This window comes from Tachyglossus aculeatus, chromosome 4 (assembly GCF_015852505.1).
Source record: "Tachyglossus aculeatus isolate mTacAcu1 chromosome 4, mTacAcu1.pri, whole genome shotgun sequence".
Classification (NCBI taxonomy): Eukaryota; Metazoa; Chordata; class Mammalia; order Monotremata; family Tachyglossidae; genus Tachyglossus; species Tachyglossus aculeatus.
The window spans coordinates 47541118-47555139 of NC_052069.1; the positions used below are offsets into that span (position 1 = coordinate 47541118).

Sequence of the window (14022 nt, forward strand, 5' to 3'; positions counted from 1 at the left end):
CCAGAAAGCACCGCGCGCGCCCCCCAGCGGCTGGAGGGCGTTAGGCGGTAGGGCGCAGGCGCGCGGCCGTGGCTCGCGACCGTTTTCGTCGCGTGCCAACGGTTGGAGGCGGCCCCCGGAAGCTCGCCTCAGCTGCTGCCCCGTTGGTGAGCCACTTCCCCCTAATAATAATAATAATAATAGCATTTATTAAGCGCTTACTATGTGCAAAGCACTCTTCTAAGCGCTGGGGAGGTTACAAGGTGATCAGGTTGTCCCACGGGGGGGGCTCACAGTCTTCATCCCCATTTTACAGAGGAGGGAACTCGGAGGGTTACTTTCAGCAGACACAAAATGGAGTCAGTCATGTCAAGGCCGCTGGTGGACAACATGAAGTGACTTGCCCAAAGCCACACGGCTGACAGTTGGGGGAGCCGGGATTCGAACCCATGACCTCCGACTCCAAAGCCCGGGCTCTTTCCAGTGAGCCACGCTGCTGCTTCTAGGCCGTGAGCCCGTTGTTGGGTGATAATGATAATGAAAATGGTATTTGTTAAGCGCTTACTATGTGCAAAGCACTGTTCTAAGCCCTGGGGAGGATACAAGGTGATCAGGTTGTCCCATGTGGGGCTCACAGTCTTCACCCCCATTTTACAGATGAGGGAACTGAGGCCCAGAGAAGTGAACGGACTTGCCCAAAGTCACACATCTGACAATTGGGGGAGTTGGGATTCGAACCCATGACCTCTGACTCCAAAGCCGGGGCCCTTTCCACTGAGCCACGCTGCTTCTTCTAGGCCGTGAGCCCGTTGTTGGGTGATAATGATAATGGTATTTGTTAAGCGCTTACTATGTGCAAAGCACTGCTCTAAGCGCTGGGGAGGATACAAAGTGATCAGGTTGTCCCATGTGGGGCTCACAGTCTTCACCCCCATTTTACAGATGAGGGAACTGAGGCCCAGAGAAGTGAAGTGACTTGCCCAAAGTCACACAGCTGACAGTTGGGGGAGCCGGGATTCGAACCCATGACCTGCGACTCCAAAGCCCGGGCTCTTTCCACTGAGCCACGCTGCTTTTTCTAGGCCATGAGCCCGTTGTTGGGTAATAATAATAATAATAATGGTATTTGTTAAGCGCTTACTATGTGCAAAGCACTGTTGTAAGCGCTGGGGAGGATACAAGGTGATCAGGTGGTCCCATGTAGGGCGCACAGTCTTCATCCCCATTTTACAGATGAGGGAACTGAGGCCCAGGGAAGTGAAGTGACCCAAAATCACACAGCTGACAGTTGGCGGAGCCGAGATTTGAACCCATGACCTCTGACTCCCAAGCCCACACTCTTTCCCCGAAGCCACTTAGGATAATAATGTTGGTATTTGTTAAGCGCTTACTATGTGCAAAGCACTGTTCTAAGTGCTGGGGCGGTTACAAGGTTCAAATCCCAGCTCTGCCAATTGTCAGCTGTGTGACTTTGGGCAAGTCACTTCTCTGTGCCTCAGTTACCTCATCTGTAAAATGTTGCCAACTTGTACTTCCCAAGCGCTTAGTACAGTGCTCTGCACACAGTAAGCGCTCAATAAATACGATTGATTGATTGATTGAGTCCGCCGTGGGACAACCTGATCACCTTGTAACCTCCCCAGCGCTTAGAACAGTGCTTTGCACAGAGTAAGCACCTAATAAATGCCATTATTTTAGAAGCAGCGTGGCTCAGTGGAAAGAGCACGGGCTTTGGAGTCAGAGGTCATGGGTTTGAATCCCAACTCCACCACATGTCTGCTGTGTGACCTTGGTAAGTCACTTAACTTCTCTGAGCCTCAGTTACCTCACCTGTAAAATGGTGATTAAGACTGTGAGCCCCACATGGGACAACTTGATCACCTTGTGTCCCCCCCCCCCCCAGTGCTTAGAATAGTGCTTTGCACATAGTAAGTGCTTAATAAATGCCATTATTATTATTATTACAAGGTGATCAGGTTGTCCCATGGGGGGTTCACAGTCTTAATCACAGCCTTCATTCATTCAATCGTACTTATTGAGCGCTTACTGTGTGCAGAGCACTGGACTAAGTGCTTGACTGTGAGCCCACTGTTGGGTAGGGACCGTCTCTATATGTTGCCAACCTGTACTTCCCAAGCGCTTAGTACCGTGCTCTGCACACAATAAGCGCTCAATAAATACGATTGATTGATTTGCACATAGTAAGCACTTAATAAATGCCATCATTATTATCATTGTACTTCCCAAGCACTTAGTACAGTGCTCTGCACACAGTAAGCACTCAATAAATACGATTGATTGATTAATCTCCATTTTACAGATGAGGGAACTGAGGCCCAGAGAAGTGAAGTGACTTGCCCAAAGTCATGCAGCCGATAAGTGGTGGAGTCGGGATTCGAACCCATAACCTCTGACTCCCAAGCCCATGTTCTTTGCACTGAGCCACGCCCTCTGGCTATTATGGATAATAATGGAATTTTTATTAAGCGCTTACTATGTGCAAAGCACTGTTCTAAGCGCTGGGGGGGTTGCAGGGTGATCAGGTTGTCCCATGGGGGGCTCACAGTCTTCATCCCCATTTTACAGATGAGGGAACTGAGGCCCAGAGAAGTGAAGTGACTTGCCCAAAGTCTCACAGCTAAGTGGCAGAGCCGGAATTTGAACCCATGACCTCCAGCTCCAAAGCTCAGGCTCTTTCCACTGAGCCACGCTGCTTCTCATAGGTAGGGATTATCTCTATCTGTTTCCCAATTGTCCTTCCTTGTGAGCCCCACGTGGGACCTGATAATAATAATAATAATAATGACATATGTTAAATGCTTACTATGTGCAGAGCACTGTTGTAAGCTCTGGGTGGGGGATACAAGGTGATCAAGTTGTCCCATGTGGGGCTCACAGTCTTAATCCCCATTTTACAGATAATAATAATGCATTTATTAAGCGCTTACTATGTGCAGAGCACTGGATACAAGGTGATCAAGTTGTCCCACGTGGGGCTCACAGTCTTAATCCCCATTTTACAGATAATAATAATAATGATGGCATTTACTAAGCGCTTACTATGTGCAGAGCACTGGATACAAGGTGATCAAGTTGTCCCACGTGGGGCTCACAGTCTTAATCCCCATTTTACAGATAATAATAATAATGATGGCACTTACTAAGCGCTTACTATGTGCAGAGCACTGGATACAAGGTGATCAAGTTGTCCCACGTGGGGCTCACAGTCTTAATCCCCATTTTACAGATAATAATAATAGTGATGGCATTTACTAAGCGCTTACTATGTGCAGAGCACTGGATACAAGGTGATCAAGTTGTCCCACGTGGGGCTCACAGTCTTAATCCCCATTTTACAGATAATAATAATAATAATGGCATTTACTCAGCACTTACAATGTGCAGAGCACTGTTCTAAGCGCTGGGGGGGATACAAGGTGATCAAGTTGTCCCACGTGGGGCTCACAGTCTTAATCCCCATTTTACAGAAATCTGTGATCCAACGTTTGGCTGGGGAAAATGGGAGTCTGGGCTGGGATCCGGGTTAGGGCTGGGAAATTGAGCATCCCCATATGGAGAGGGCAGTAAACAGCTGGCGTTTGGGCTCCAAGGGTAGGGGCATAGCTGGGTGGACTACCTAATGACTTTGCCCTAAGCTGGGTGGGCTACCTAATGGCTTTAATAATAATAATAATGGTATTTGTCAAGTGCTTACTATGTGCCAAGCACCGTTCTAAACAATGGGGTAGACACAGGGTAACCTCCTCCAAGAGGCCTTCCCAGACTGAGCCCCCTCCTTCCTCTCCTCCTCCTCCCCCTCCCCATCCCCCCCCCGCCTTACCTCCTTCCCCTCCCCACAGCACCTGTATATATGTATATATGTTTGTACGGATTTATTACTCTATTTTATTTGTACATATTTATTCTATTTATTTTATTTTGTTAATATGTTTTGTTTTGTTCTCTGTCTCCCGCTTCTAGGCTGTGAGCCCACTGTTGGGTAGGGACCGTCTCTATATGTTGCCAACTCGGACTTCCCAAGTGCTTAGTACAGTGCTCTGCACCCAGTAAGCGCTCAATAAATACGATTGAATGAATGAATGAATGAATCAGGTTGTCCCACTCGGGGCTCACAGTTTTAATCTCCATTTGACAGATGAAGGAACTGAGGCACAGAGAAGTTATGTGACTTGCCCAAAGTCACACAGCTGAGAAGTGGCAGAGCCAGGATTAGAACCCACAACCCCTGACTCCCGAGCCCGGGCTCTTTCCACTGAGCCGCACTGCTTTGCCCTCACCTTGCCAACTCAGTGGAAGCAAATAGCCTCACCCCACCCCCCGCCACCGTCGCACAACCCCCCCGGGCTTCTACAGAGAGGTAGCCCTGAAAAATACTACAGGCTCTGTGGGAAAGTGTAATGGAAGGATCTCGTTTTTGATTTTTCTTGTTTTCCTTTTTTTTTTTTTAGATAAATGGAATTTCGCTCTTTGAGATGCCGTGAAAAAGACGACGAAGAAGAAATCCTGCTTGCAAATGTAGCTTCATTAAGAAGTAAACTGAAGAAAACTGAATTGAGTTTGCGGAATGTGGGGCAAGAACTGATCGGGTAAGATGAGCCCACTGTTGGGTAGGGACCGTCTCTATATGTTGCCAACTTGTACTTCCCAAGCGCCTAGTACAGTGCTCTGCACACAGTAAGTGCTCAATAAATACAATTGATTGATTGATTTTAGTAAATCCGGAAACGGTAACGCAGTGTAGTTTGGCAACTGGATATTTACAGGTGCGGAAGATATATTCCAAAAATTTAGAGAAGCTGTGAATCGTCAGTAATTTCACGGGACGCTTTAAAGCACTTGTCTTTAAATTGTCAAAGTTTAGCCAGATATTTATATTGAAAAATTTAGTTGCATGTTAGTACTTTTAGTTACATGTCAGACTTCTAACTCCCTCTTCAGACCCCTAGTTCCCCCCCGCCTCCATAATCTCTTGCTCCTAATGACGTGGCCACGTACTTTGTCGATAAAATTGAAACCATTATGTGTGTCCTCTCCAAAATCTCCTCTGCTCCTCTCCAGTCCCTTCCTCCAGCCCCACCTCTGACTTTCCCATTTTTCCCAGCTGTGTCTCAAGAGGAGACCTCCTGCCTCTTCTCCAATCCTACCCCTTCCCCCCCCTTGCTTTTGTACAGAACTATAAGTTACAGTATAAATTATCATCTGTATTAATACTCCCTCTCGGTTGTAAGCTTGTTGTGGGCAGGGACTGCGTCTGCCGTCTCTGGGGTATTTTTTGTGTTTACTTTTTTCCTCAAGATGAAATTTAATCGCATCTTTTTTTATGGGCCAGGCGTTGTTCTAAGGGGTGGGGTTCATACAACATAATCAGGTTAGATACAGTCCACCTCCCACCTGGTGCACGTGATCATCATCATCATCAATCGTATTTATTGAGCGCTTACTGTGTGCAGAGCACTGTACTAATGAGGTAACTGAGGCACAGGGAAGTTAAGTAACCTGGCCAAGGTTACACAGCAGACAAGTGGCAGAGTTGGGATTAGAACCCAGGTCCTCCGACTCCCAGGCCCAAGCTGTATATAATAATAATAATAATAATAATAATGATAGCATTTATTAAGCGCTTACTATGTGCAAAGCACTGTTCTAAGCGCTGGGGAGGTTACAAGGTGATCAGGATGTCCCACGGGGGGCTCACAGTCTTCATCCCCATTTTACAGGTGAGGGAACTGAGGCACAGAGGAGTTAAGCGACTTGCCCAAAGTCGCACAGCTGACAAGTGGTGGAGCCGGGATTTGAACCCATGACCTCTGACTCCAAAGCCCGGGCTCCTTCCACTGAGCCACACTGCTTCTCATAATCCACTCATGTATCCACTAGGCTACACTGCATTTTCTCCCAAGCGCTAAGTACAGTGCTTTGCCCATCCCTCATCACGGTATCTTACTCTCTCCTTCCTTCCGTCCCTGACCGCCTTCAGGTGTTCGCTCTCCATTAGCTTCTTCCCCACTGCTTTCCAATATACTCATGTCTCCCCATCCTTAAAAAAGAAAACCCTCCCCGAACCCCACAGCACCCTCAAATTATTGCCCTATCTTCTTCCTTCCATTCCTCTTCAAACTCCTTGAGCGAGGTGTCTACTCACTGAGCTCTCTCCTCAACCCCCTGCAATCTGGCTTCGCCCCGTGAACTCCAGAGAAACGGCTGTCTAAGATCACCATTTCATTTCTCATTCATTCGGATTTATTGAGCGCTTACTGTGTGCAGAGCACTGGACTAAGCGCTTGGGAAGTACAAATTGGCAACATATAGAGGCGGTCCCTACCCAGCAATGGGCTCACAGTCTAGAAGGGGGAGACAGAAAATAAAACAAAACATGTGGACAGGTGTCAAGACATCAGAACAAATAAAATTAAAGCTAGATGCACATCACCAATGACCTCCTTCTTGCCGAACCATCCCGATCCCTCTAGACCTCTCAACTGCTTTCGACCCTGTCCACCACCCCCTTATCCTGGAAACATTATCCAACCTTGGCCTCAGTGATGGTGTCCTCTCCTGGTTCTCCTCCTATCTCTGCTCATCTCTTTGGCTGGCTCCTCTTCTGCCTCCCACCTTCTAGCTGTGGGAGTCCCTCAGGGCTCAGGAGCGGGTCCCCTTCTCTTCTCCATCTATACCCTCTTCCTTGTAGAACTCAGTCGTTCCTACGACTTCAACTACCACCTCTAGATGATTCCCAAATCCACATATCCAGCCCTGAGGATATCTTTCTCTCTCGCCCCCCTCGCTCTACAGTCTCGCAGTTTCTCCTGCATTCAGGATATCTCTACTCATTCATTCATTCAATTGTATTTATTGAGCGCTTACTGTGTGCAGAGCACTGGACTAAGTGCTTGGGAAGCACAAGTCGGCAACATATAGAGACGGTCCCTACCCAACAGCGGGCTCACGGTCTAGAAGGGGGAGAGACAGACAACAAAATAAAACAAGTAGACAGGTGTCAATGCCATCAGAATAAGTAGAATTATAGGTATATATACATCATTAATAAAATAAATAGAGGAATAAATATGTACAAATATACACAAGTGCTGTGGGGAGGGCAAGGGGGAAGGGAGGAGGAGGAGAGGAAAAGGGGGGTCTCAGTCTGGGAAGGCCTCTTGGAGGAGGTGAGCTCTCAGCAGGGCTTTGAAGGGAGGAAGAGAGCTAGTTCGGCGGATGTGAGGAGGGAGGGCCTTCCAGGCCAGGGGAAGGACATGGGCCAGGGGTCGACGGTGGGACAGGCGAGAACGAGGTACAGTGAGGACATTAGCGGCAGAGGAGCGGAGGGTGCGGGCTGGGCTGAAGAAGGAGAGAAGGGAGGTGAGGTAGGAAGGGGCGAGGTGATGGACAGCCTTGAAGTCGAGAGTGAGGAGTTTTTGCTTGATTCGTAGGTTGACAGGCAACCACTGGGGAATTTTGTGGAGGGGAGTGACATGCCCAGAGTGTTTCTGTACAAAGACAATCCGGGCAGCAGAATGAAGTATAGACTAAAGTGAGGAGAGACAGGAGGATGGGAGATCAGGGAGGTGGCTGATGCAGTAATCCAGTCGGGAGAGGATGAGAGATTGAACCAGCAAGGTAGCGGTCTGGATGGAGAGGAAAGGGCGGATCTTGGGGATGTTGTGGAGGTGAGACCAGCAGGTTTGGTGACGGATTGGATATGTGGGGTGAATGAGAGAGCAAAGTCAAGGATGACACTAAGGTTCCGGGATTGTGAGATGGAAAGGGTGGTAGTGCCGTCTACAGTGACGGGAAATCCAGGGAGAGGACAGGGTCTGGGAGGGAAGATAATGTCTTGCCGTCACCTCAAACTTAACATGTCCAAAACGGACCTCCTTATCTTGCCACCCAAACCCTATCCTCTTTCCTGACTTTCCTATCACTTTCCTAGAAAGCACCACCACCCTCCCTGCCTCACAAGCCCATAACGTTAGCATTTTCCTTCACTCAGCTTTCTCATTCAGTCCACACATTCAGTCTGTCATGAAATCCTGTCTCTTCTACCCTCCCAACATGCCTAAAATCTACTCTGTCCTCTCCATCCCAACTGCTCCCATGCCGATCATTTCCCACTTTGACTGCTATCCCTCTTTTCCGACTCCCGTGCACTCTTTCTCTCTCCTCCAGTGGCTGTAAGGCATCCAGTCCACTCATTCCCTCTTATCTAACCTCACTGATCTCCTACTTCAACTCAATCTACACACTCTGCTCCTCTCGTCAATCTTGTACCCCAGTCTCGTCTACCTTGCCATCAACCCACCGCCTACTTTCTCCCTTGGGTCTGGAACACTCTTCCCACCCTCAAAACCCTCCTAAAAATCACATTTTCTCCAAGGCGCCTTCCTAGACTAAGCATTTTATTTCTCCTATCCGCCTTCCCCTCTGCCACAACTCTGCACTTGCCTGGGCTCAGTGGAAAGAGCACCGGCTTTGGAGTCAGAGGTCATAGGTTCAAATCCCGGCCCCGCTGCTTGTCAGCTGTGTGACTGGGCAAGTCACTTCACTTCTCTGTGCCTCAGTTACCTCATCTGTAAAATGGGGATTAAGACTGTGAGCCCCCTGTGGGACAACCTGATCACCTTGTAACCTCCCCAGTGCTTAGAACAGTGCTTTGCACATAGTAAGGGTGTAATAAATGCCATCACTATTATTATTATTAAGCACTTTGATACTTGTCCCAGCACCACAATACTTATTCATTCATTCATTCAATCGTATTTATTGAGCGCTTACTGTGTGCAGAGCACTGTACTAAGCGCTTGGGAAGTACAAGTTGGCAACATATAGAGACGGTCCCTAGCCAACAGCGGGCTCACAGTCTAGAAGGGGGAGACAGAGAACAGAACAAAAAATATATTAACAAAATAAAATAGAATAAATATGTACAAGTAGAATATATCAATAGAGTAATAAATACGTACAAACCTATATACATATATACAGGTGCTGTGGGGAAGGGAAGGAGGTAAGGTGTTGGGGGATGGAGAGGAAGGAGGGGGTTCAGTCTGGGAGCTTATAAACATATTATAAACATACTTATAAACATATTCTTTACTATTTCCCCTATCCCTAGCCTGTTTTCATGTCTGTCTCCCCTGGAGACTGTGAGCTCTCTGTGGGCGGTGATTGTGTCTACCAACCCTATTGTATTGTGCTTTACTACCAATAATAATTGTGGTATTTGTTGAGCACTTACTATGTTCCAGCACTGTACTAAAAGCTTGGGTAGATACAAGCAAATCAGGTTCGACAGTTTCCCTGTCCGCCTGGAGCTCACAGTTTTGATCTCCATTTTATAGATAAGATGAGTCCCCTTTTAGACTGTGAGCCCACTGTTGGGTAGGGACTGTCTCTATATGTTGCCAACTTGTACTTCCCAAGCGCCTAGTACAGTGCTCTGCACACAGTAAGCGCTCAATAAATATGATTGATGATGATGATGATGACTGAGGCAGAGAGAAGGGAAGTGACTTGTCCAAGGACACACAGCAGACAAGTGGCAGAGCCAGGATTAGAACCCTGGTCCTTCCGACTTCAAGACCCATGCTATAACCACTAGGCCATGCTGCTTCGTCTTCAATGCTCCGCACACTGTAAGTGCTCAATAAATAGCAGCAGCATGGCTCAGACGAAGGAGCCCGGGCTTTGGAGTCAGAGGTCATTGGTTCAAATCCCAGCCCCGCCACTTGTCAGCTGTGTGACTCTGGGCAAGTCACTTCGCTTCTCTGGGCCTCAGTTACCTCATCTGTAAAATTTATTTATTTATTTTACTTGTACATATCTATTCTATTTATTTTATTTTGTTAGTATTTTGGTTTTGTTCTCTGTCTCCCCCTTTTAGACTGTGAGCCCACTGTTGGGTAGGGACTGTCTCTATATGTTGCCAACTTGGACTTCCCAAGCACTTAGTCCAGTGCTCTGCACACAGTAAGCGCTCAATAAATACGATTGATTGATTGATTAAAATGGGGATTGAGACTGTGAGCCCCCCGTGGGACAACCTGATCACCTTGTAACCTCCCCAGCGCTTGGAACAGTGCTTTGCATATAGTAAGTGCTTAAATGCCATCATTATTATTATTATTATACCATTGATTGATAGTAAGAAATAGGGCATAATTTTCTCAACACAGAATTATATGTAGAGCTGAGTTCTTCAATCATCCTTTTTTAGGCCTCAATCTTGAGTTCAGTTATTAATGCAACAAGGATGTTGGTGAGTTATCAGAACTTTTATGCTTCCCTCTAGACTAAGCTCACTGTGGGCATTTTTATTACTCTATTTATTTTACTTGTACATATCTATTCTATTTATTTTATTTTGTTAGTATGTTTGGTTTTGTTCTCTGTCTCCCCCTTTTAGACTGTGAGCCCACTGTTGGGTAGGGACTGTCTCTATATGTTGCCAATTTGTACTTCCCAAGCGCTTAGTACAGTGCTCTGCACATAGTAAGCGCTCAATAAATACGATTGATGATGATTGATGATGGGCAGGGAACATGTCTACCAACTCTCGTTATATTACGCTCTTCCAACTGCGTAGTTCAGTGCCCTGCTCACCGTAAGTAAGCTCACTGTGGGCAGGGGACTTGTCTACCAACTCTGTTATATTGTGCTCTTCCAACCGCTTAGTTCAGTGCTCTGCACACAGTAAATGGTCAATAATAATAATGATGGCATTTGTTAAGTGCTTACTATGTGCAAGATTGAATGATCCTCCTCCCCTAATAGAAATGAAAACTCCTTGTGAGCAGGGAGCTGGTCTTATCTGTTTTTTAGTTCCCAAGTGCTCAGTTTATTACCTTCATCGCGTGCTGTGAGTGTTAAATAAATGTAACTACTCATATTATCAGGGAAGACTCATTCTTGAGTTTGAGACTCCGCCCAGGCCATTTAATGTGAAATCCTCTTCTAGACTGTGAGCCCACTGTTGGGTAGGGACCGTCTCTATATGTTGCCAATTTGTACTTCCCAAGCGCTTAGTATAGTGCTGTGCACATAGTAAGCGCTCAATAAATACAATTGATGATGATGATTTGTCTTGTTAAAATCCTTCGATTATTTCAGGCGCATTCCAGGAGGCCGGAGGTGTGACCTAATTAACTCAATTTGGATTTTTCAGTAATTCAAATTCGGGGGGGGGGATTTATTTTATTTTTTTCTCTTCCAGGACTAGTGCAAGTGAACACTCTGATGGTGACTTCGATCACAATAGGTTGGAGAGACTGACCTTGGAGGATCTTGTCCAGCCCAATTATTCTGGACTTGTAAATTTCAGGAGCGTTGCTAATATGTCCCACGGCCGAAGTGACTGTCAGAGGAAGCTAAGAAACCAGGTTGCTGTTTTCTTTATCTTTGGAGCCCGCGTTGTTGGGTTTTTTATTTTGTTAGTGAAATTGGGGGATTTTTATAAGTAGCAACCAGTGGGTGTGTGGCCAGGGTTTTACCTGGCGAAGCCGTGGGGCCTAGAGGAAAGAGCACAGGCCTGGGCGTCAGAGGGCTTGGGTTCTAATCCCACCGTGTCCACTCACCTGCTGTGCAATCTAGGAAAAGTCACTAAACTTATCTGTGTCTCAGTTCCTTCATCTGCAGAATGGGGATTCAGTGTCTGTTCTCCCTCCTACTTAGACTGTGAGCCCCATGCGGATCCTGATTATCTTGTATGTACCCCAGCACTTAATACAGTGCTTGGCACATAGTAAGCGCTTTAACAAATGCCAGTTTTCATTAGTACTATTTACCTGTTTCTTCAATTTGAATTTTAGCTCTTTCCACATGATTGAAAATTTAGGTGCCTGGTAGCTCCAAGTCTTTAAAGAGAAGCAGTGTGGCTCAGTGGAAAGAGCCCGGGCTTTGGAGTCAGAGGTCACGGGTTCAAATCCCGGCTCCGCCAATTGTCAGCTGTGTGACTTTGGGCAAGTCACTTAACTTCTCTGGGCCTCAGTTCCCTCATCTGTAAAATGGGGATTAATGCCGATTTGTACTTCCCAAGCACTTAGTACAGTGCTCTGCACACAGTAAGTGCTCAATAAATACGATTGAAGGAATGAATGTCCCTTCATTTCCCTCATCTGTAAAATGGGGATTAAGACTCTGAGCCCCACATGGGACAACCTGATCACCGTATATTCCCCCCCAGCACTTAGAACAGTGCTTTGCACATAGTAAGCGCTTAACAAATACCATCATTATTATTATTATTATTTAAAGTACTCACCTTTCTCAGATAGTTTATAAACTAGTTTATTAAAGATAGAGTATAGAATATAATTTCAGTCTATTGACAGATTATTGATCAGTATTTTATCTTAATTGTATAAGGATGACCAAAACTCTTAAAATGTGATAATTAGAAGTATTTTACTTTCTTCTCTTTAGTCATACCACGGATTTGCCTTAGACACAAGTTTGGATCAGGAAAGCGAAAGATTCCGACAGAAACCCAGTGACCTTCAGGAACAGAACGCTACTTTGCTGGCCCAGAATCGCAAACTAATGAACGAAGTAGAGTCTGTCCATTTTGAACTGGCACAGTCAAAAGCAAGAGTATGTATCTTAAAATGGTAGATTTTGGTGGGTAGAAAGGAAATACACAATTCTTGTCAACTCCTGTAAAGTAAAATATTCCCTTGATGTGTTAGTTGGATTTGATTTCTTCAGTGTGTCACTAGTGTATAAACATTTCTACTGCCTTCATACTCTGTAGTAAATTATGCTACATTAGTGGGGATGTCACCTTTACCCCGTACGTTTCCTTCCTCTCTCCCTGTAATTATCACGTTCATTTTGTTCACCACATGCCAATTCCCTCTCCTCCCCTTATGTCCGTCAGCTTTCCTTTGGGTTTGCTTCTGTTTAATTGGGGCGCTACCTATTTGTCTTACTATGTCTCTGCCCTTAATTTCGGTCCTTGAATTTCTGTCTTTCTGTTCTTTGAAATTCTTTCCCCTTCTCGCTGCCTCCCTTCATTTCTTCTCATTTTCTTCTGCCTTTTAATTTCCTTTCTGTCATTCCCTGTTTGAGTAATGCTAGAGAAGCAGCGTGGCGCAGAGGCTAGAGCATGGGCGTGGGCATTAGAAGGTCATGGGTTCTAATCCCAGCCCTGCCACTTCTCTGCTGTGTGACGCAGGGCAAGTCACTTCACTTCTCTGGGCCTCAGTTACCTCCTCTGTAAAATAGGGATTTAGACTGTGAGCCCCACGTAGGACAGGGCCCGTGTCCAACTCAACTTGTACCCACCCCAGTGCTTAGCACACAGTAAGCACTTAACAAATACTATTATTTATTATTAATAAGAATAATCATTCATTCATTCAGTCGTATTTATTGAGCACTTACTGTGTGCAGAGCACCGTACTAAGCGCTTGGGAAGTAGAAGTTGGCAACATATAGAGACGGTCCCTACCCAACAGCGGGCTCACAGTCTAGAAGGGGGAGACAGACAACGAAACAAAGTATATTAACAAAAGAAAAAAATACGGAACACTTCACGAATTTGCGTGTCATCCTTGAGCAGGGGCCATGCTGATCTTCTCTGTATCGTTCCAATTTTAGTATATGAATAATATTTTGTCCTGCTCCCATTGTTCCTCCCCGAAGCTCCTCTCTTTCCATCCTTCTCCCCTTTTGCTGGTCCCCTTCTCCTCTCCCCACTTTTTAATTCTTTCCCTTTTAGCTCCCAGGCCACTCCACTCCTTAGCCCTTAATTTCTCTGTGCCTCAGTTACCTCATCTGTAAAATGGAGATTAAGACTGTGAGCCCCACGTGGGACAACCTGATTATCTCGTGTCCACCCCAGCACTTAGAACAGTGTTTGGCACATAGTAAGAGCTTAACAAATACCATTATTATTATTACTATTATTGGGCAAGACCGGAGAAGGAAGGAAGTGGAGACAGGGTAATGAACTCCTTGTCACGCGCATGCGTCCAGGATCTCAGAAGGCGAGGGTACTAGACTGTGAGCCCACTGTTGGGTAGGGAC

The 14022-nt window shown here is 46.2% G+C and overlaps 1 protein-coding gene and 1 non-coding gene across 3 annotated transcripts in view; one reads left to right on the plus strand and one right to left on the minus strand.

Annotated features, from left to right (window-relative positions):
- Positions 1–103: 103 nt before the first annotated feature.
- CCDC18 (coiled-coil domain containing 18) overlaps positions 104–14022 on the plus strand; it is an 83242-nt gene continuing 69323 nt past the window's right edge. For both annotated transcript variants that reach the window (XM_038746038.1, XM_038746039.1), the window contains exons 1-4: positions 104–146; positions 4449–4586; positions 11210–11375; positions 12418–12585. In XM_038746038.1, coding sequence (XP_038601966.1) covers positions 4453–4586; positions 11210–11375; positions 12418–12585 — 468 coding nt within the window. In that variant the 5' untranslated portion in view covers positions 104–146; positions 4449–4452. The remainder of the gene's footprint in view (positions 147–4448; positions 4587–11209; positions 11376–12417; positions 12586–14022) is intronic.
- Positions 13511–13614, minus strand: LOC119927938. Its single transcript, XR_005450902.1, has one exon. It is a non-coding gene; the product is annotated as a U6 spliceosomal RNA (small nuclear RNA).